Genomic DNA, 22,689 nt, shown 5'->3' on the forward strand with positions numbered 1-22,689 from the left:
CTGGTCCTCACGGTTCCTCCGCTCTCTCCCCTAGAATTATGGTTGATCCCTCGAGGTTCTTTACTGAAACCGCGGAGGCAGTAACTTCGTTATGACCATTCATTATCCGTGGTGAAGCGCTTACTTTAAGATGGCTGGTGCGAAGACCACAGCCTCCAAAGTAGGCGATTGAGCCGCTCTCAGATGCGAGCTGCTATCGGTAGTTATGCAGTATACACGTAGTTACTATATTTTACTATCTATAGCTGCAGCCGAACACACAGCCACATCACCACGTGGACCAGTCAGTTGTCACTTATCGAACATTCCCAGCCTTCGTACATGTATCTATATATCGTCACGCCGTCAACTTCGCTAACTTTTGAAATCGATTTCAGTATCCCATAGCTACGTCAGAGACTGGCCCGCCGATGGAGCGATGGGGTTAAGGGATTACTTCAAAGGCGTGCGCAAGAAAGATCAGGGACAGACCAGGCTGAACAAAGGCGATACGCGCCCAGCAACAACAGTAAACACTCAGAATTCGGTGTCAACGTCACAACCTACGACACAGACTGCCAGTAATACAATACTTTCTGCCAAACCGCGATATGTCAAGCGGGACTTGTGGGACGAAGCCTATGAGGCTCTCCAAGCTCAGAATCAGGATTTGATTCAGAAGTATGAGGAAATCATACTCGAATATGACAAACAGAACGCCGATGCTACGACGCAGCAATTAGGTGAGTCTTTGACGACGAAGTTTTATCATGATGTACGTTAATCCGAGTCGCTTTTCAGCCCCGCCAAAGTCCTCAAGGCGAGAAGAACAATTACGACAGATAGCGAGCCAAAAGATTGACGAGGTAGATCTCGCTAAATGGCAGATCAAGATTGGCAATCGCTCGCTCGTTCTTCGTGACCAATTTGACAAAGCAGTCAAAGTCGTCATAGCAACCAAGGAGTTTATATCTTCTGCTGTTAGCTCCGAGCCTCATGCTGCATTAGCCTGGGCTGGAGTATGTATATTTCTTCCTGTAAAGACCCCTTCAAAATTCTATCTTGTCTTAATTCGCTTCTAATAGGCTTTCAGCTACTGGAGAATCCCACGCGTCAAAGCAAAGATGTTCAAGATTGCCTGGAGACTATCCCCTTTATTGTTCGGCGTCTAAGAGTCATGGAAAGACTCATTCGGCCGGACTCAGCCCAAGATACTTACAATGTGGATAGTTTTGCGTTGATTCAGGACTTCGAGGAGACCACGATCAAGTTGTATCAAACAATACTTGAGTTTCAAATTAGGGTTGGCAGACACTACTCGGAGCTCTGGGCTACGCGATATGGAAGAGACGTAATCAAGGCCGACGATTGGGCTGATTTGAAGAGCCAGATAAATTCACTCGAAAGCAAATGCACCATCCTCGCGCGAGACCTCAGCCTGGAAAATATTGAAGCCGGCCTGCAGTCAAGCGACCTTCACGTCCGACAGGGCTTCGACCAGATCCAGAAAGAGCTTGCAAGGACTGCAACTAGTATTGACCATCAGACAATCATACAGTCAACATGGCGCCAGACAGACGAGGAACGAGAAGTGGTGCAACTCTTTCGAAATGGTAATCCTTATGAAAACCAGAAAAATCGAATACCAAAACGAGTTTCTGAAACCTGCAATTGGGTTTTGAAGAACAAGAAGTTCTTGGAATGGGAACAGAGCGACGTATCCGATCTGCTTTGGCTATCGGCAAAACCAGGTTCGGGGAAGTCAGTGGTAGCAAAGACTTTAGTTGATGAACGACTGAGGGCCACCCAGCCAGGTTATGCTATCTGCTATTTCTTCTTCAAGGATATATCTTCCTACCAACGAAGTCCAGCCAGCGCTCTGGCGGCAATTCTCCACCAGCTGTTTTCCGCCATTCCTTCGCTTGTGAGACATGCATTATTTCCATACGAGCTCAACGGAAAAGAGCTTCCGCTTCTTCTGGGCATCATGTTTGGCATACTCATCGATGCGGCTACCGATCCAGCTGTGACACAGATTATATGCGTTCTGGATGCCCTCGACGAATGTGACGAGAAGGAGCGATTATTCTTGATTGAGAAGATAACCAACTTCTATCGCGATTCGAAAAGTTGCTTGCCAGATCAGCAACCAAAGTTGAAGTTTTTCTTGACGAGTCGACCGTATGATGACATCCAGTTCCAGTTCCATCAACTCATTCAAGAGGTACCCACAATTCACTTATCAGGGGACGAAGAATCTGCAGGGATCAGCAGCGAGATAGACAGAGTTACAATAACAAAGGTGCAGCAACTGGCAGGTGAGAAGGGATTTGATCACGATACGACAGAGTTTCTGTTGGACAAGTTGCTGCAAGTCGAGAACAGAACGTACCTATGGCTAAGTTTGCTCATGGAGGAGATAAGAACCAGCCATCGGCGAGGGAACCGGAGAGAGATCGAAAGGCTTGTCTCAGAACTACCGCGCAGTGTCATGGATGCCTATGACTCAATTTTGAACAAGTCGCGAGACAAGCAGCTTGCGCGTGAATTGTTGCATATCATCCTCGCTGCTAAAAGGCCTTTGAGCTTGGAAGAGATGAGTGTTGCTACAGCATTGGCTGGAGATCTTAGTTACAACTCCTACGAAGATATTGGGTTGGAAAGCCCAAATGCTTTTGGAAGAAGGATTCAGAATATCTGCGGTTTGTTCGTGACCATAGATGACGGTCATGTTTTTCTCATTCACCAAACTGCTAAGGAGTACCTGATGGAAAAGGAGAATGGTGGTAGTGGTGATTGGCGGCACACCTTTCATCCCAATGATTCCGAAACACTTATCAGCAGTGTTTGCATTTCTCTTCTTTCCTTTGAGTGCTTTGAGAAGGATCCGCTTCCAGATGAAGGCTTTATAGTATACGAAGAGAGTGGTGTCAATCCGGGATCCGTCAGTTCATTTGGTATTAGTAACGCCAGGGAGGGAAATGTATATGTATCTGGTTCCTATCTTGAGGATCATCCATTCTTGGATTATGCTGCCAAAAATTGGACAGAACACTGTAAAAATTGTGAACTCGAGTCTCAAGAAGTGTGGCAACCACGTATCACCACGATTTGTGACACACGCTCGCTGACATTTCAACGGTGGTTTGCAATATATCGACACGCAAACGATGGGCACCTCCCCGAGGTCATGACTTGTTTGAATGTGGCCGCGGAATTTAAGTTCTCAAATATACTCCGTCGTTTCTTAGAGCAGGGCGAAGATCCAAACGAACCTGATGCACAGGGAGCGACTCCCTTGCAGCGCGCCGCTAATAGCTCCAAAGAAGCGACGGAGATTCTTTTGAAAGCAGGGGCAGATCCAAACGCTACAGGATGGGACACACCCTGGATCACCGAGGTGGACGAAGATGGTAGCAGAAGAGAAGTAAAGAGATTCTCCGGCACTCCTCTGTATATGGCGATTTCTGGAGATAATGTTGATGTCGTGGAATGCTTGATCAAGAACGGAGCATCGCTAGACTTTCCGTCCTCTGGGGTTACGCCATTGACAGCAGCACTCGTTATGTCGGCGTTCAATGACAATGGGATGAAAATATTTCGGCTTCTTCTGGATCATGGTGCAGATCCGAGAATGAAAACATGCGACCCAGTGTTCCAAGATAATCGGGGCTGGGGAGTGCTTCATTATGCAGCACAATTTGGGAACACCGAGGCCATAGAAATGCTTCTCGGACACAAAGACGTCAATGTCAATGAGCGGACTGTGGGAGAAGAAGAGGTGGCAACCAACATTTTGGAAGATGACAATGACAATGGATATGTAGAGGGCTCTAGGGTTGATGAGCATGATATCGTAGACGAAGTTGATAAATGCAAGGATATTCATGCTTCATCTGAGAACGGCGAGGACGGTGATAGTGATAATGAACCAATTGGTACGCTTTGAATGCATCGTTCTATCGCGCCATCTGTATGCATACTGACTTCTCACCATGCACCAGATTATATGCACAACAAGCTGGCTAATGATTATGGCCAAGTGTCTAATCTCTCACACAGTGAAGGCAGCGATACCCACCATTCCGATTGCGAGACTAGCATCAGCTCAGAAGATTCTTTCTCAATAGCACTAGGCTCAACTCCTTTGCACGTCGCAGTCCACTCTCAGAATGTGAAAATTGTCAAACTGCTATTACGGAACGGCGCAGACATGCATGTTCCGAACAGTCATGGAGTGTCAGCCATGGGCCTCGCATTGTCGTTTTGCAAAGACAGTTATAAAGGCGACAACGATGAAATTTTGAGGTTACTGGAAGAGTTTGATACAAAGGAGGTTAGTGAGGAGAGACGTTAGAATAGTTACTATATATGGATTAGCAGGACTACGTAGATTGAGAGCAAGTGGACAAGGCTCAAACAATGTATCTACTCACTAAACTAGCGTAGACTGGAAGTTTGAAGCCCTTATCGGAGGTATCTGCTCGCTTCCCGCAATCACGTTCTTGAGTATCAATTGTTTGCTCGTTACTGTCCCCTTTCCCCCCGTCGTTTCAGCCCTGCTGCGCGTCCGCCAGACCACGCTGGGTTTGCAGGTTGGGACGCCACTGCCCCGCGCGTTTCTCATTTGCTAGAAAAATTTCTATCTCGATCCTAGCGACGCCTGGCATATCGTTTTATATGTGGGCTGTGCATGTACTCCCACTACTTATATTGAAACGCCCTTGCCTGATATGCTCACTAACTGCCTAGCTACAACTCTTGACGAAGTGTTTCATACATGCGAATTGCATTAACCACTTCATTCTCGGACATACTATTTCAAGCTTGTTTCTTTTCAGTCATCCTCCTCCTCAGATAGTTAGTTGGCAATATGCGCCAACTGTTTGAGAGGGCTATAATTGCTTCAACATTCCTGCTTCTCTTTCTGTGGATCACGTTCCTCGACTGGGTCAGCCCACCCCGCATTGCAAATGAAGACAATAAAGCGCAAGAAACGACGAATACACCACAGCTGTGTACTGATGCCAATTGGTCTGCTGGAAGTGCGTTCTTCACACTTACGGCTCTGATATTTGGATATATAGCTCACCCGCGCGGGTGTCTTTTCTGGAATCGTTCTGGGCGCATGTGGCGATTGACTCCAGCCTTTGCGTTCCTGGAACTCTGTATCATATGGAAGAGGGTCGCCTTGAGTTTATGGGAGCGGGTGCCTTTTCGAGTGATTGCTCATACTCTGATGGCGGTACGGGTGGGCAACTCGTGGCATCCCTCTGATATCAAAGAGTTTTTACAGAAGACAAGAGAGACTACGGACGGGGAAGCTCAACTGCTTTCTACGGGCGAAACCCATATCCACGGCCCATATCGACCGCTGGGACGCTTTAAACCCCGAGATGAATTACGATACTACGCAACCTGCGACTTGATATTCCAAGAACATCTCAATATCGTCGGCGATTTCGAGAGAGGTCCCTCTTTCCGTATCTTCATATGGATTCCCATGGTCCTACAGGCGATCAAGCTGGGTATCGTTGGAGGACCTGGGGCAATACTCACTCAAGTCGCCGGTTGGGTCTACTTTATGGCATGGCTAAGCATCGAGATTCTCATGATAGCAATTGCTGAACGGCCTCTGACTGTACCTGAACGCGAACGCGCGACATCTCTCAGCAGGCGGTGGAGAAAGAACTTTGAAACCCCTGATCTTAAGAACGATCTTTCAGAATTATATCTACAAGTTATTCCTCCGGCTACATTCAATATATCCATTGTTTTCGGCCTCATAGTTGCGGGTTGCGACTTCTTTTGGACAATTTTTCTATGTTCACTCAGCCCCGGGAGCAAGGCGGGAAATACCCCGAGTACGCCTCTCAGCTTTCTTGAAACCGCGGTTTCTAATCTAGAATCCATAGCGATATGGGTTTCTGCAGGAATCTTCTGCTTTGTAGTGATGTATCCTGGCCCAGCGCTGCTTTCTCAACGGCTTCTGCACTTGATCTGGAGAACTTTGACCTCGTATTTGGGGCTAGATCTTGGGCCATTATGGTTTGAAGACAGCCTAGGTGATCTCGAGCCGCTGTGGCCTGGATACCTTGCGTCGTATAATTATTTCATCATCATTCTTTTCCACACAGGCATTTGGTGGGCGAAGCCTTTTGAGTGCTGGGAAACCGTGAAGCCGGCTTACTATGATTGGCTTGGTTGATTTCTTTAAATCCATAACTTATCCATAAGAACTTGTGCTTAGCTAACTACATAGTACGTACTCTAAGTTAGTTAACTAGTTAGTTATTTATAACATCGGCTTTCTATGAGATAATCAGATATTGCTTCTAGTGGATGGTGTGATGATTCGCTGTCGTTCGAGGCGGATTGGTGGGGCAGCGTTTGTAGGTACCTGTTCTTCCTACCCATCCATCTCAGGGCCGGCTCTCCAGTTAGACGAGCCAGGGCCACTATGTTCACGAGACAATCCTTGGCACTGTTTCAGAAGTTCAGATACCCTTGTTCTGAGTTCCCTCTCAGAACTACGTGTACTGACAGATCCAAGGGGCGGGAGGATTCTTAGACAAAGAGAGTTCGGGGTTCTACGGTTACCCCAACCTCCATTCTAGATGGTTTAGAGCATAAACCAACTGACAGCATCATCAATCTGCAGTACCAATATCGTCATTCCAGATCTAATGCAAGTGCCTTTGTTACATTGTTACGTTACCTGTATAGATCGTGCTACTGATCAGAAAGCAACGATAATTACATTACATAGTATGTATCTAGCTGGGTCGCCTTGATTGGTGCCTTCTTAACCAAGATCGATGTTTCAATTCCTGGTGAAACTTGATACGGTAAATGCATCAAAGTATGAATAAGACAGTATATTTGATTGCATAATAAGCCGGGTAAATGGACCAAATGGCCAGCCCGGCTATCGAGGTAGCCGGGCCCAAATATCAGCATAGGCTCAATACATGTATCAATCGATACTTATCATGAATGAATGTATCGTCTAAGTCGTTACTACGGAGTACATACGAGGTCTCTCCTAGCTCCGTCATTGCAGCAATTGCCACGATAGGCTGTGCCAGCCTAGCCCCAACCAAGACAAACCTCGGTCAGCCATCACCGCATTCCATGGAGAAGCCGACCTGGCCCACGCAGCAGATTATCGTGTATACAACAGCCCCTGGGGGAAGGGTGCAACCACGGGTGAGGATCTCAAATGCACAGATCTCGAATACGACGAGGGGAGGCGATCTCATGGCCCATCTCGCGTAACTGGACGGGCAACAGCGATGACGTCAAGAGTTACAGCATCGCGCTGTCAAATTGGAAGGCGACGGAGCTGAGCTCAATAGACTCTTACGGAGTATACTCAGTAGCATTGGGCGCATCAATCGCTTTCTCCGTTACAGCCTCACCCATTCATACAAGCTCTTGATATGGCCTATCCCAAATAGGAGGTGCAGCACTACTGGGGAATTCCACTGGATCCATTGAAACAGCCACCATTGAAGATGTCTCTGGGGATCGGTACAAGGGAACCAACAAGGGGTTGGTATGTCAAATGAATGCTCATAGTACCATGTAGATACTCTCTGTATGAAGCCCTAACGGCAACTCCCATAGCCATAGCTTGCTTAATCGAGGTACGTCTGTACTGTGAGTAGAGGCCGGGGCAGGATCTATCACGTTACCCCCAGGTCATGTGAAAAAGCTGAACGCGCCTGCCTATTACAGCGTGCTGGCCCACAGATGTTCGAGAACGTCCCAGCTTTCTCTTCCCCCGCCTCATAAACAAAAGAGACATCCCTCCCTCTTCAGAAACTTGACGGTCTTGTCCGGATGGGCCTTAATGACATATACGATCGACCTAGATATCTTTCATTTGTTATTCCTATTTAGACACGAACCATGGAAATCACACTGACATCTATCCATCAAATTCACCACTAGCTTGAAGCAAGGCGTCATCGTGCTCATCAACAAACAGTCGGACATAACGGTCTCCATCCAACATGCCAGACAATTACAATACCAAATTCGTCCTATCCACCGGGGACATCGCAGCTGCTATTCGAGATCTCCCCAAACGCTCAACTACCGCTGTGGATGTAGCTCAGCTCTGGCTCGATATCCTGGAGATTTTCTTTCCCGACAATCAAGGCTTCCAAAGAAGTGAAATTCTGTCGGCAAAGGATCGTGTTTTGATCCAAGTGCAGCGAAATAGGGATTTGGACGGGCGTGCTATCATTGACCACAACAACAAGTCCGGACAGTCTATTCTTGTTGTGGACTGTCGTGGAAATACAACTGATAGTTCTGGCTTGCAATTCAGATCTGCTGAAGACGACAGTCAAGACGATTGTTCATTCAAGTACGGAGTGGCGTCCTTTGGTGCACAAGTCAGCTTCCTGAAAGATGTGTCATTACAGCGTAACGACCAAGAAGGCTGGTCGCTCAATGGATTGAAGATGGGCAGTTCAAACCTAACCAAGGCCACTGGACGTGATGTGACTGAGGCATGGCTGTGCAATGTACGAGATCTATGCATTGATATGATCGAGGAACATCATTATTGAGTGGGATTTTGATGACTTGAAAGGCGCAACAGTGACATACGGCCTCAAACACTGTACCATCAAGGATATACGGGCCCGCAAAGAAGCGCGGGGAAGCACGAATATCCGATTCTTGAAAATTCTTGGATATCTAGTATTGGACAACGGAACACCTCAAGAAGCAGCAAGCAAACATATCAACCGATGATTTCGATGATAGTTAGCTAATTTCCTATTTATTAAGTCCAATCGCGGGCCTTCAGTTCCTTCCACCACATTTTGATGCCGTCCATATACCCCACTAGTCGACTGTATGTCGATAGAGATCCTCTATAAATATTTACTCTGGTTGATTCTTGCTTTATGCATTTGACATAGCTCCTGCGCACCCACGAGGAATCAAGGCCCGTCCATCACTAGTAGTCTTCTTGGGCCCCTTTCTCCACGCAGGGGAAAAAAAAAAATACGCTATGCGTCATAAGCTCCACCCGTGCGTGTCTCAATGGCTGCGCTTGGGCTTCGCCGACGATGTGAGACACGATGATCACGAATAATACTATCCCCTATATAAACATATGATCGCCGAGCATGCATGCTGAACAACAGAACTACAGAAAGATAACTGTATAGGTACAATAAACTCGACTTTGTAATTTAGTTGATGTTGGAGAGCCGAGTGTCTCCAGAACACCCTGCCTGCATGGATGAACTCGGTTGCTCGACGTACTCCGTATAGTAGGTCCGAACAGGCTTCGTCATCCTGTCAGCTAGTTAACTACATGGTAGTTAATAAACCCGGCGATATGGGAAACTTACCCTGTACCTACTAGGCTACTACGTAGTCTACTACTACATATGTAGTTAGCAGCTTCATTTCAAAATTTTTGAATTTTGAATTGGGTTACGCCGTACGGAGCACGTACTACCGTGCTGCAGGAGAAAGTCTCGGAATTACCACCCCGAAACATGTTTGTTGGTGCTGATTGCCCCGTAATAATCTGGAATTTCTGTACGGGATGACAAGGGTTGGTGCTTTCTAGGCATGAAGGGATTACCCTGGTCGCATTTCAGGGACATATCAAATATTCTCGTATTTGCTATTTGTACAGAATCGTAGAGCTGGTAGAATAACTAACTAGAGAATAACTAACTAGTTAGTTAGCTGCAACTTTAAGAAATTGGCACAACATACGTACGCTAACTGACTAACTTACTACATCCAACATTGAACAATGTCGTAGACTCATATGTTACAATTTACTATTGTATGTATACTAGTCGGCTTGTCAGGTCAAAAACGCTAATTTAACAGCATCCGCAGTGGCCCGTTTCAATACCGTCCCGTCGTACAATCTGCACAGAATGAGTATCATTAGACGGTCGTTTTCCTAATATACACCGCCATGATTGGTGTGATATGCCCATAAAAATCAGAAAATCGCTCAATTAAATTTCACTATCAAATCGTGGCATGCGAAACCAAAAATCCCTGCATGGAAACTGTCAAAAGATGCATGGATAGGCGCTGGGCGTATTGGTAATACGCAAAACGGCGATACGGCTGGCACTGTGCACACTGCAGATTAGTTGATATGGGTCCCGCCCGAACTAAGAGACCTAAGAGCGCTAACATCCACAGCTCTCTCAACCTAATTAGAATCATAACTAGTTAGTTACCTATCTGTTGACTTGTTTTATTAAGTAGAAAACCCTGGTGTGTGTGTGCTTAATTTTAATTGTCTTTTTGCAAGAACGAATAATTCAGACTTCATCCATACAGCATCTCAACTTCCCATCGAAGGCGAGAGATACCGACGATTGTCTAATCTGCCCTAACTAACTTAGTACCCGTTCGTTCCACGTGCAATCAAAAACTTTCTGCGACGGAAAGGCTTGGTACCAGACCAGAACACTTTAACTTACCGCCCAACACTCTCTCTCCTCATCTCCTAACCATTCTTCTTCCCCGATCGCTCCACCATCCCTTGCCGACTGCGTCTTCTATTGCAGGCTTGGGCTGCGATCAATTATCCATCTTATTACATCTCATCGCTCCATAACCGCTGTGCACCCACTCCGTTGCATAGCGAAGATACCTTGCGCAGAAGAGAACGAGCGACAAGCGACAACAGCCACGGGGCTTGAGCTGCTTGTGCCCCTCCGCCGCCATTTCAATCGTCTGTTACGCACCACCAATCCCGCTGCACAGCAGTCCAGTCCAAACCGCAATCAAACCCCCAGCCAAAAGAAGAAGCAGATTCATAACCCCTCTCTGTATTTTCTACTTACCTACAGTGGCTATACTGACTGACAGCGGTGGACCGTGACGCCCATTACGTTACCGCACCCCTCCCCAATCAGACGGCATCCGCCGCCATCGCTTGCTGCAACAGCTCGGTCGCTGTCGAACACAGGAACTGATTGATCGATTTATTCGTCACCATGGATTCAGAACGTTCCACGGGCATAGCCTCAACCTTCAAATTCCGCCGACCAAGCAGCAAATTGCATAAAGAACCCCCCCAATTTAACCGGCTATTAAAAACCCAACAGAGCAACCCGTCGCTTAAGAGACATCCATCTGCGCCCGTATATCCCCGGAACTACACCGGTAGCCGTGAACACTTGCGCACTCGCTCAAATGCGTATGGATCGTCGTCATCATCGTCATTAGAACAGCAGCAACAGCAACAGAATAATAACAGTGCCGGTCATTCACCCGTTGGTGAGTATCTTTACTCTTCGCATCGTTCGTCGCAAGGTCGGCAGCCTTATCCTCTCTGGTATTCATTGACCAACGACAATAATTCAGATGATCTGACCGACCCGCCGTTCGATGTCCGGGGAATGTTTAATGTCCTTGAAGAAGGTGGTGACTACTCGGCAGATCAGCAGCAGCTACAGGAGAAGCAGCAGCAGCAACAACAACAACAACAACAACAACAACAACAACAGCAACAACAGCAGCAACAACAAAGTGACTTCTCGGCCGCCCCAGCACGCCGCCCACCGACCTTGCAGTCATATCACACTAGCCCGGATCCTCGCGGTAAACAGATTTTACGACAGTCCGCTAGTTTTACGGCCTTAAACAATCCACGGATGGATACTGCGCTACCCCAGATTCAAGATGCGCCGTCGAATTCCAAGAGGAATTCAGACGAGGGGTTCGGAACGAAACCTCGGAGGAAAAATACCTTCTCAAGCTTCGTGAATAGCGTCCTGGGTTCACCGCGCAATATCAAGATTTCTGCTCCAGAGAACCCTGTCCATGTTACTCATGTTGGATACGACAATCAGACTGGCCAGTTTACTGTACGTTGCTGTTCTTGCTTTCCACGTTCTTGAGCTGTGCTAATTGTCAACTCGGTTATAGGGCCTTCCCAAAGACTGGCAGAGGATGCTACAGGCGAGCGGAATTTCTAAAAAGGAACAGGAGCAGCATCCACAAACGATGGTCGATATCATGAGATTCTACGAGAGAAACGCCGCTGGTGCCGGAGATGAAGAAGTCTGGCACAAATTCGATAATGCGATTCTTCGACAGGGCGAATACCCAGACGGCATGAGTCCGGCCTCCGCAACTAGTCCGCGCTTCCCCCAGAACCATGAGGGTAGCTTTGAGAATCCTCGCGCTGCCCCGCCCCCTCCGAAACCTTCGCAGAGCTCGCCAGTGCCTGTATTGTCACCTACTATAGTACCTAATCGTGTCGCTCCGAAACCGCCGACCGTTGGCCTGATTCCTTCTCGGCCACCTCCCCAGCCTCCTGTTGTGTCGAACAGAGCTCCGGCTGCACGACCAGCCAACGAACCTCTTACAACACCACCTATTCCTGAAAATGAGCCCGTATTCGTCAATGCACCTCCTGTCGTTCCCAGCGCTATCCAGTCTCCTGTTCAATACCAACAGCAGCAGGAGCGTGCTATGGCCGCGGCGCAACAAGCGATAATCGATAAGCAGCTTGATCGAAGTCGCAGCCAACGTCAGCAACAGCAACCCCCTTCTCCAGCCGAACAGCAGATTACTCCCATCGCAACCCCACCAACACCGCAACATCAATTCGCCCATGCGCAAGCACCAGTTCCTCAACCGGTCGTGCAACAACAGCAACAACAGCCACAACAGCCTGCTGCTGCGGTTGCCCGACCGCGGCCTCGCACTCGTCAAAGCACCGCTTTTGATGTCCGCGCCAAACTACAGGCTATTTGTACTCCCGGAGATCCCACCAAGAAGTACTATAACCTCAACAAAATCGGACAAGGTGCTTCCGGAGGCGTTTTTACTGCATACGAGACCAATACTAACAAGTGCGTTGCTATCAAGCAAATGAACTTGGATTTACAGCCCAAGAAGGATCTTATCATCAATGAGATTCTGGTCATGAAGGATAGCAAGCATAAGAATATTGTCAATTTCCTGGACAGCTATCTGCACGGGCTTGACTTGTGGGTTGTGATGGAGTATATGGAAGGAGGAAGTTTGACAGATGTTGTTACGTTCAACATTATGTCCGAAGGTCAAATTGCGGCCGTCTGCCGTGAGGTATGTTAGGAAAACGAAGTCTACCTAAGTATTACAATTACTAACAGTTGGTAGACACTGAGTGGCCTTCAACATCTCCATTCAAAAGGCGTTATTCACCGAGATATCAAGTCGGACAATATTCTTCTTTCTATGGATGGAGAGATCAAATTGAGTATGTTTTGAGTCGCTTTCTGAACTTGAAGGCCACAATGCTAACGATCAATTCAGCTGATTTCGGCTTCTGTGCGCAAATTAACGACTCCCAAAATAAGCGCAACACCATGGTAGGAACACCCTACTGGATGGCACCTGAGGTCGTGACACGAAAGGAATACGGTCGCAAAGTCGATATCTGGAGTTTGGGTATCATGGCGATTGAAATGATTGAAGGCGAACCTCCATATCTTACCGAATCGCCACTTCGGGCTTTGTACTTGATTGCCACCAACGGTACTCCGAAGATCAAGGACGAACAGAACTTGTCACCTGTTTTCCGAGATTTCCTCCACTTGGCGCTGCGTGTTGACCCCGAGAAGCGAGCTTCCGCTCACGATTTACTCAAGGTTTGTTTATTCCCAATCCCTATCTGACGGGCTGTTACTGACTCGTCTTTTTCTAGCACCCTTTCATGTCCATTTGCGAGCCCCTGAATAGCCTCGCTCCTCTGGTCAAATCCGCCCGCATCAGTCGAGCCCAAGAAAAAGCTCAAAAGGGCGGCGCTTAACGTTTCTTATGTTGTAAATTTTCTGTTTCTCTCATCTCAACTTCTTCGGCTTCTATGACCCCATTATACCCGTGCTTCCAGGGCACATTGATGCAACTGCTCTGGTTTCTTTCTTTGCGGATTCATGTTTATTCATAACTCTTAGATTGTGTCATTTCGTCCCCCTTTTCTCCGCCATATTTCGCACCATCATTCTCTGATGGTAGCCTTTCATGACCTTTTCACGACCACCAAACGTCTGCATATCCTATCGCCTAGGCCTCTTGCACTGGTGTATAATGTCCAGACATATTTTCACTGTTTGTTCAATGGTTTTTATACAGGAGACAAGTTCGGATTTCTGCTGTTGAACTTGGGTCTATGTGGATATTGTGTAGAGTATAGATTTTCAGCGTCGTTAGTCTGTTGATCCTCATGGAATGCATTCTAAAAAATAATGGAATATACAGCTCGACATTACAAATTTTTGTAACTTGGATATAAATGTTGCCTGTAGCACCTGTACTCCGTAACTGCTGCATAGAATCGCCGCAATGAGGCTTTCCTGTGGCTGTGCGGGATGCACTAGTCGGGCTTAGTGGCTCTTAGTATGGGGCAATTACTCCGTATGTCGATTGCCCGCACCTGATTGTGACCATTGATTAGGTTGCAGTATTTCCAACTCTTATTACACTCCTGTGTTCGCATACAGATTTTGTTATTCAAGATCTCCTCGCTTGAAAATACCAATCCCCATTTCTTTTTTTATCATACCAACAGCTACCATCGCCGTGAAAACGAGACCATAACAACAAGCCGGAGTCTGAGCGGGTCAACATACGTCAATTGAGCGGGCACACTTGAACCTCACTTGAACAATACAACAGCTTGACTTGCGCCGTCTTTAGGTCCACGAGACAAACACAAACAATAGCCGCCTGAGTCCATCGAAGCGGAACTGCGATATAGAAGCATCTTCTTCGATACCAAAAGGATCAATCACCATCCAAGCGCACCCGCACTGTTCGCGAGCTGGGAGGATAATTCGACATGTTTCGTGCCCAGCAGAATGCTTTTGACGACGCCGTCGGCATGTTTCCTCTTTCTTTCTTGGAAAATTAGTTTGATCCACCTCCAATGACTAGTAGCTAATGCATCTTCTCCCTACAGCCAAAGCGACCGATGAGAACCTAACAGCGGAAAACTGGGAATTCATACTTGTTCGTTGCGAAACTTGATCGTTGCGAAATTTCAGATCTAATAGTCTTATAGGATGTTTGCGATAAAGTCAACAATGAAGAATCGGGGTAACTACTCTTCTTCGCGCCATGTGTGCTCGGGTTACGTACTGACTGACTGTTAGTGCTAAAGATGCCGTTGCGGCTTTGATCAAGAGACTGGCGCACCGGAATGCCAATGTGCAGCTTTATACGCTTGAGGTCGGTTTGTTGTCTTTCACTAAGTTACTGGTAACTTTATTTCGCTGATTTTAATTTCGTGTCTAGCTAGCGAATGCTCTTGCGCAGAACTGTGGTCTAAAGATTCATCGCGAGTTGGCCTCCCGGAGCTTCACGGAGGCGTTATTGCGACTCGCCAGTGAAAGAGTAAGCTATTTTTGATATCATTGTAGATTCAATATGCTGATTGCGACAGAACACACACCAACAGGTCAAATCGAAGATCCTGGAGCGCATGGAAGAATGGACGGAAATGTTCTCTAGCAACCCAGACTTTGGCATTATGGAACAAGCTTATATGAAATTGAAGACGAGCAGTAAGTTCATGCGCCTTAGTATCATTGATTGAGGCTAACTCTGTCAGACCCCAACCTTCAACCACCTTCAAAACCGACCAAACGTCAAATCACCGATATCGACCGACAAAAGGAAGAGGAAGAGCTTCAAATGGCGTTGGCACTTTCAATCAAAGACAAGCAGTCAGCAGATGTCGGCCCGTCATCAAGTGCAGCTCCCGCAACAGCTGTCTCTAACCAGCCGGAACCCTCGAGTACAGTGTCGCAGGGCATCCCATCTGGAACTACAGCAGCTACAGTTTCGCGAGTTCGAGCATTGTTTGATTTCCAGCCTTCCGAGCCAGGTGAACTCCAATTCCGCAAGGGCGATATTATTGCAGTTTTGGAATCAGTTTACAAGGACTGGTGGAAGGGTTCGCTGCGCGGACAAACTGGAATTTTCCCGTTGAATTATGTCGAGAAGCTCCCCGATCCCACACCGGATGATTTGCAGCGTGAAGCACAAATGGAAGGAGAGGTCTTTGGGCAGATCAAGAACGTCGAAAAGCTGCTGACGCTCCTCAGCACAAGTAGTTCGGAGTTGAACGTTCGTGATAATGAAGAGATTACAACGCTCTATCATTCCACGCTTGCTATTCGGCCTAAGCTTATTGAGCTTATTGGAAAATACTCTCAGAAGAAAGGTATTTCTTCCGTTCACGCTTTTCAGTTCCAGTCATACTAACTCTGGTCAAGATGAATTCACGCAGCTCAATGAAAAGTTCATTAAAGCCCGAAGGGATTACGAGGCTCTTTTGGAAGCTTCAATGTCGCATCCTTCCCAGCCTCAATATGGTAGACCACCACAGCAGGCTTATGCTTATCCGACAGGAGCTGCACCACAAGGTTATCCTCCAGCTCACCCGGCCGCACCAGCCGATCATCAACAATATTACAATACCCGACCACAAGGTAAGCCATCTTGAAGATACGTTCCATACGAATTGATGTCTCATTGTCTCTATGCAGATTCTTCGCGCCCCTATCCACAAACATCTCAATCACCGGATCCACGCAACCAGACTCCCCAGCCATTCCAGCAACCACCAGCACAACAACCCCTTTCGGAACCTTACCAGTCTCTACACCATCGACCTCAATCGACATATGAACATCCCCAAGAACTAGGAACTTCCGTCTACGACTCGCCTGTAGAACAGCAGCGATACTCATTTCATCCGGGATCTGCACCTCCTCAACCCCCATCACAAGGAACCGACTATCCGCCATCTACAGACGATCAACGCTCACCCATGACCAACCACCAATACCCATCTCAACCGCCCCAAATCCAACAATATGCATCACAAGCCCCCTATCCCACCTCAACAACAACAACACAACACCCCCCACCGATCCCGACGGGTAGTCCGCAACCCCAAGGATCAACGCCATACCCGAGTCTGAATGCCGGACAAGCTTATACCGCTTACCAGCCACAGGGTCATCCACCTGCCGCAAACTCTGTAAATTCGAACCCCGCGTCATATTATCGTTAGTTTTGTTACTATATCTAGCTATTTGATTGTCTAGTTCTTTTCATGAACGCATTAAGTATGTCTTTCCTCGCTAGCGGGTGCACAGGAATTACGATTTGATAATTTAATCAATGTTACTCGAATAAAAAACTCATATATTCTATCATCACCTCACCAGACATATGTCCTTATGCATTTAGTTGTAAGACTCTGCAACCCCCATACCGGGCTTCGTTAAGTACTGATTCGAAAAATCAACTGCGAGACAACCTCCGATCTATTTCCCGCCAGATACAGATCTTGCCAGTGAGAGTATACTGCCGCTTCTAAAGGCTTCTTCAGTTGGGGGTCTTGTGGTTTCGTTGTCGTTGGTGTAGAGGCTATACGTGCTGGAGATACGTAAAGGGGGAATAACTATGCAGCCAGGGAGTTACTGGTTAATAGTTCACCACTAACCCCATTTCAGGGTGGAACTTCCTCATTTGGACATAAACGCTTCCTAGCCCTAACGCCAGCATCGGAAGATCCTCTCCACATCAATAATCGTTTAACTTTGTGATGTTCCGCTGAAAGGGTTCAAGACCGAGCGAGGAGGATCAATAGATTCTAACTCATTCCATCCCATACGTTTGTGCCATTACATCGAGACAAGATATGGATCGAGGTTCATGCTTCGTATCTAACACATCACTAGGCTCGTCATATACACGCAAGAGTCCTCCCAGTATCTGGAACCCCTCAACCTGGTTTTTGCTGCAATGAGACAATTCCTCGAGAACTTTTGGCTGCGCATCATTAAGCTAGGACAACAGATCGACCCGAATTGCAGGATTCCTGGGTTCCAGAACACGGGTAGGCCTCAGCCAGCACCATAACATGAAACTTCTCAACTTCTCATTCTTCGATTCATTCTAATGATGAACATATAGACCATTTCCATATCACCCAATAGGCACTGCCTAGACGCATGGAGAACTAACAGAGAGCGAAACAAAACGACTAGAAACACTCTTCAACCGTGTAATCACCCAGGAACAACTTGGTAGCGATCGAATGGCTTAAAAATAAGTATCCAAGAATATGTGATTGAAGATTATCAAACAATAAACAATAGATGCTAGAATAGGCTCAGGTATTCGCAGGAGTACCAAGTAGTTGGCAGCAAATTATTTCTGTCAGTTGGGAAGCTCACCGCCTTTGCCTTCTGCCACCGCATTCATACCTTAGGTCTCAGGCACGCAACTAAACATCACAGAACTTGTGCCAGACAGTCTGGTAGCTGCCTTGCCAAGCTTGATGCCTCGAGTTGCTGTGGACGGCGTGATTTCACCTTCTCGCTCCTTTCAAGCAGTTCCGATCGGTAACTTGGAGACAGAGTCGCCCACGGTCAATCCTTAACCCAGACACGAAATTGAAGCTGTATTCGACGACCATGTCTTCTCGTTCGACATCTTACTGAAGTCAACCCCGCGTTCCTTCCCGCGTGTCCGCCCTGGACGATGACGCCTGGCTCCTTTCATTGTGCGATATGGGCTCGTGACAAATGCAATTATAGTCAAGATCAATTCACCTCATAAATACTGCGTTTAATACAGCTTCGAAGGCTTATGGGCCGGGACGGGAGTCCGCCGAGATCATAATGGAGGCCGACTGGGATGAGGTGTCGCGAATTGCGGTGCCTCCTCCGAGCCCGCATGTTCTCCCAACTATCGCAACAGCTATCGCGTTTGACGACCTTCAGGAGCTTCTGTGGGCTGGCAATGAATATGTAGGTAAATCGGCATTCTGATGGTCAATATTACTGAGTGCTAACTGGAAGCTTTTCAAGGGACGAATCACTTCTTTCTACGGGCCTGAGCTTCAAAGGTACACCTCAGTACGAGCGCATCCAGTGTCGGAAGGCGCTGTACGACAATTCCTATTTCACGAAAAAGGCGTTATATCTCTCTCATCAAGAAGTGTTCATATGGTCACTCGTCGAGGCCTGACCCAATGGCATGTCACACATCCTGATATGACTGACCTCCGTTGCATGAGCTTCACCGCACAAACGAACCGCATCATTGTCGCCGGCTGTCAGAAAACAATGTTCACAGTGGATATTGATAAAGGCGTTATAATCGACACTATACCAACAGATGTTAACTATACTATCATGAAAAGAAGTCGATATCTGTGTTGCGCAACAGACACGGGCTCGGTGAACGCCCTCAGCCTGGCAGATTTCAAAGTTGTGAAGACTTGGAAGGCACATGGTGCGGCAATTAATGATATGGATGCACGAAATGATTTCCTTGTGACCTGCGGCTTCTCAGTACGACATCTGGGAGCCCCGATTGTTGATCCATTGGCAAATGTATACGACCTTAAAACATTGACTCCATTGCCTCCAATACCGTTTCATGCGGGAGCTGCTTATATACGCATGCACCCTCGATTACATACAACCAGTTTTGTTGCGTCTCAGTCCGGACAGCTACAGGTTGTCGATTTGATGAACCCAAACACAATCAACCTTCGCCAAGCGAATGTCAATTTTATGTTAGGCCTAGAAATTTCCCCCTCAGGCGAGGCGCTCGCGATAAACGACGCGGAATGCTCCATCCACCTTTGGGGGTCACCCAGCAAGATTCACTTCAACGAAATGAGCAAAGAGATGGAGTTTGCCGACGTGCCACCGCGACCACCTATGGTGGACTGGTCCGCGGAGACGCCATTAAATATGATCGGAATGCCTTACTACAACGAGCGCCTATTTTCGGCCTGGCCTAGCCATCTTGTATTTGATATTGGAAGCCCGCCTGCCCAGGTTGATCCCGCTATAATTCCTTATCTAAGACCAGCTGAGATTGGACACTATGCTGCGAACCCCAAGAAAGGACGACGCTATCAGATCGAGAACACACGTCAAGTGATGTCTGCAGAACCTGCACTAGTAGCACCGAAGTTTTTGAGTGAGAAAGCTCGTGAATCGCCACGAAGTAAAACTGATGGCGATCTCGGTGACGTTTCTAGTGCATTGGCAAGCGCAAATATCGGTGCCGAAGTGGAAGAAGACCCCTTATTGAAATACAGCAATGTCGAAATAAAGTATAGCAAGTTTGGTGTCGATGATTTCGATTTCAGGTATGTCCTACCATTTCTTGACTGCTTGCTATGCCTACTAATCCATGAGCCAGGTTCTACAATAAAACCACATTTTCAGGCCTGGAAACCCATATAGCAAATTCTTTTACTAACTCTCTTCTCCAACTATATAAATTCATCCCCTTGGTGCGGAATTTGGCGCTACACCATGCTGCAAGCAGTTGTCTATTCGAAGATTGCCTGTTGTGCGAAATGGGATACCTTTTTGATATGCTGGACAAAGCAAATGGTCAAAATTGCCAAGCTACAAATCTCCTTAAGGCTTTCAGTAACTCTCGAGAGGCTTCGAAATTGGGGCTGTTAGAAGAGAACTTGACAAACAAGGCTTTGTCTGGCGCTATACAATCGGTCAATCGGTTCATTTTGAATCAAATTTCAAACGAACATCGTGCTGTCGCTCCTGAATCCGACGACCTAGACCGCAATTTGACTACTGTGGCATCAGAATCTGTTCGATGTATGTTTTGCCGGAACGAGATTGTCCGACCAGGAAATGTCTTTGCCAACGAGCTCATCTACCCTGTTCCGGATGCAAAGCAGGTACGACGAACTCCTCCAATCAAATTTTCCTCAATCTTGAAATCTTCCATCGAGCGAGAAACCCAAAATAGGGGCTGGTGTAATCATTGCAGAAGATATCAGCAAGTGGCTATTCGCAAGACAGTTCATCGCATGCCTCCCGTCTTGATGTTGAACACCGGCCATACAACTCCATATTTCCGCCAATTGTGGGCCAGTCCAGGTTGGCTTCCTGAGGAACTAGGTCTTATCGTTGAAAACGGTCAACTTCATTGCTTTGAAGGCGATGCACTTCGAAGCCGAGTGCAAAGCAGAAGTCCAGGGTTGGTTGTATACGAACTTGTTGGACTTGTTGCTGAAATTAACATCACCGAGCATCAAAAACCACATCTTGTGTCTTTCATCAACGTGAACGTGTCCGCACGTCAACCTGATGAGAAGAGTAAATGGCATCTCTTCAACGATTTTCTAGTCACTGAAGTGAGTCGGGATGAGGCGTTGAAATTCACCGAGCCTTGGAAAGTGCCCAGTGTTGTGGCGTACCAGGTAAAAAGCGCAAGACACAAACTTGACGAATCATGGAAGGACAAGCTTGACACCACCTTGTTGTTCCATGAGTGGTCCATGAAGTACGTATTGTGTATTCTTGTTACAAGCATAATATCCTAACATAGATATTCTAGTGGCGGCCGAATTATTGAGTCGTGCGAAATACTTAAACCTGAGGAACGACCGCAACCCGGTACACCGGTTGCTCTCGACACTGAATTCGTTGATCTAGAAAAAGCAGAAATTGATGTCAAAGCCGATGGTTCGCAAGAGATGATCAGACCAAGTAAAAGCGGCCTCGCTCGAGTGTCAGTGTTGAGAGGATCAGGGTTGCATGAAGGTGTTCCGTTCATCGACGATTATATCACAATTAAAGAAACAATTGTCGATTATGTGACACAATATTCCGGTATTAAACCGGGAGATCTCGATCCACGAACGAGCCAGCATAATCTGGTTCCTCTAAAGGTGGCTTACAAGAAGCTATGGCTACTGCTGAATTTAGGATGTGTTTTTGTTGGTCATGGCTTGGCCTCCGATTTCAGAAAGATCAACATCCAAGTTCCGAAATCACAAACTGTGGATACGCAATACTTGTTCTTTCATCCTGCCAAAAACCGTCGTCTGAGCCTGCGGTACCTTGCATGGGCTGTTTTTAAGGAATACATTCAAGAAGAAAACACGGATGTTACGGAAGGTCACGACTCAATAGAAGACGCCCGGATGGCTCTCCGATTATGGAAGAAGTTTCAGGAATACGAGGATGCAGGCATTATCAACCAGATACTCGAAGAGATATTCGCTCAAGGATTCAAACTGGGATTCAAGCCCCCTCCTCGGAACGGAAACTCAGCGCCTTCTGCTGCTGCTACGTTGACTCGACCAGGAACAGCAATCAGCAATAATGCTACCAATGGCAGTGGTAGGAATACGCCTGATGCAGCAAGTAATGCGGCCGCTTCGACAGCAGGAACCAGCACACCATCCACACCCCGACAGGTTTTCAGACGAGCGAATGCTTTGACGCCGAGTAATGGGACGTTTGGAGCACCCGGACAGCCGGATTTCTTTGGTGGAAGTCCACTGCGATGATAGGACAGACAATACGGAGATTGGAGATGGAACAGGGAGGAAAGAAACAAAGTTCTGTCTTGTATGCAGAGAAAACATGATTGTAATCATGTTCTTGGCTGACTACATTTGTCTGGCTTTCTTTATTTATATAGAGGCAGCAAAGCTCAAAATAGTTTCACTACAGTTGCCATCCTTGTATCTGAATATTCCAGGTATTTAGGTAACACAATATCATTAAGTTGCTTTCAACCATAGTCACTACTGTAATTCTTTTATTTCGTCTGACTACGAATCTCAATCCTCAAGATACAAAGTGGAGAATGTGACGTATTAAGGGACTCGGGTACCTAGCTCCACCGTAG

The 22,689-nt window shown here is 47.0% G+C and overlaps 6 protein-coding genes across 6 annotated transcripts; all 6 read left to right on the plus strand.

The window, feature by feature from the left end:
* Positions 1-418: 418 nt before the first annotated feature.
* EYB26_001497 (uncharacterized protein) lies at positions 419-4,336 on the plus strand (the record flags this gene model as incomplete). The annotated part of the gene is made up of 4 exons (XM_054260807.1): positions 419-722; positions 781-1,016; positions 1,073-3,917; positions 3,984-4,336. 4 exons carry the CDS (start codon positions 419-421, stop codon positions 4,334-4,336), a joined length of 3,738 nt encoding a protein of 1,245 aa, XP_054116782.1.
* Positions 4,337-4,852: 516 nt separating this feature from the next.
* On the plus strand, positions 4,853-6,187 carry EYB26_001498 (uncharacterized protein; the record flags this gene model as incomplete). Its single annotated transcript, XM_054260808.1, has 1 exon — positions 4,853-6,187. The coding sequence occupies one exon, from the start codon at positions 4,853-4,855 to the stop codon at positions 6,185-6,187; it is 1,335 nt and encodes a 444-aa protein (XP_054116783.1).
* A 1,810-nt stretch (positions 6,188-7,997) lies between these two features.
* Positions 7,998-8,561, plus strand: EYB26_001499 (uncharacterized protein; the record flags this gene model as incomplete). Its single annotated transcript, XM_054260809.1, has 1 exon — positions 7,998-8,561. One exon carries the CDS (start codon positions 7,998-8,000, stop codon positions 8,559-8,561), a length of 564 nt encoding a protein of 187 aa, XP_054116784.1.
* Positions 8,562-10,982: 2,421 nt separating this feature from the next.
* On the plus strand, positions 10,983-13,789 carry EYB26_001500 (uncharacterized protein; the record flags this gene model as incomplete). Its single annotated transcript, XM_054260810.1, has 6 exons — positions 10,983-11,301; positions 11,353-11,855; positions 11,917-13,083; positions 13,138-13,237; positions 13,294-13,628; positions 13,685-13,789. 6 exons carry the CDS (start codon positions 10,983-10,985, stop codon positions 13,787-13,789), a joined length of 2,529 nt encoding a protein of 842 aa, XP_054116785.1.
* A 1,029-nt stretch (positions 13,790-14,818) lies between these two features.
* Positions 14,819-17,059, plus strand: EYB26_001501 (uncharacterized protein; the record flags this gene model as incomplete). The annotated part of the gene is made up of 9 exons (XM_054260811.1): positions 14,819-14,858; positions 14,939-14,988; positions 15,041-15,075; positions 15,132-15,207; positions 15,274-15,372; positions 15,422-15,542; positions 15,590-16,204; positions 16,257-16,472; positions 16,530-17,059. 9 exons carry the CDS (start codon positions 14,819-14,821, stop codon positions 17,057-17,059), a joined length of 1,782 nt encoding a protein of 593 aa, XP_054116786.1.
* A 1,618-nt stretch (positions 17,060-18,677) lies between these two features.
* On the plus strand, positions 18,678-22,345 carry EYB26_001502 (uncharacterized protein; the record flags this gene model as incomplete). Its single annotated transcript, XM_054260812.1, has 4 exons — positions 18,678-18,806; positions 18,867-20,164; positions 20,218-21,333; positions 21,388-22,345. 4 exons carry the CDS (start codon positions 18,678-18,680, stop codon positions 22,343-22,345), a joined length of 3,501 nt encoding a protein of 1,166 aa, XP_054116787.1.
* Positions 22,346-22,689: the final 344 nt, after the last annotated feature.

Source organism: Talaromyces marneffei, chromosome 1, assembly GCF_009556855.1.
Source record: "Talaromyces marneffei chromosome 1, complete sequence".
Classification (NCBI taxonomy): Eukaryota; Fungi; Ascomycota; class Eurotiomycetes; order Eurotiales; family Trichocomaceae; genus Talaromyces; species Talaromyces marneffei.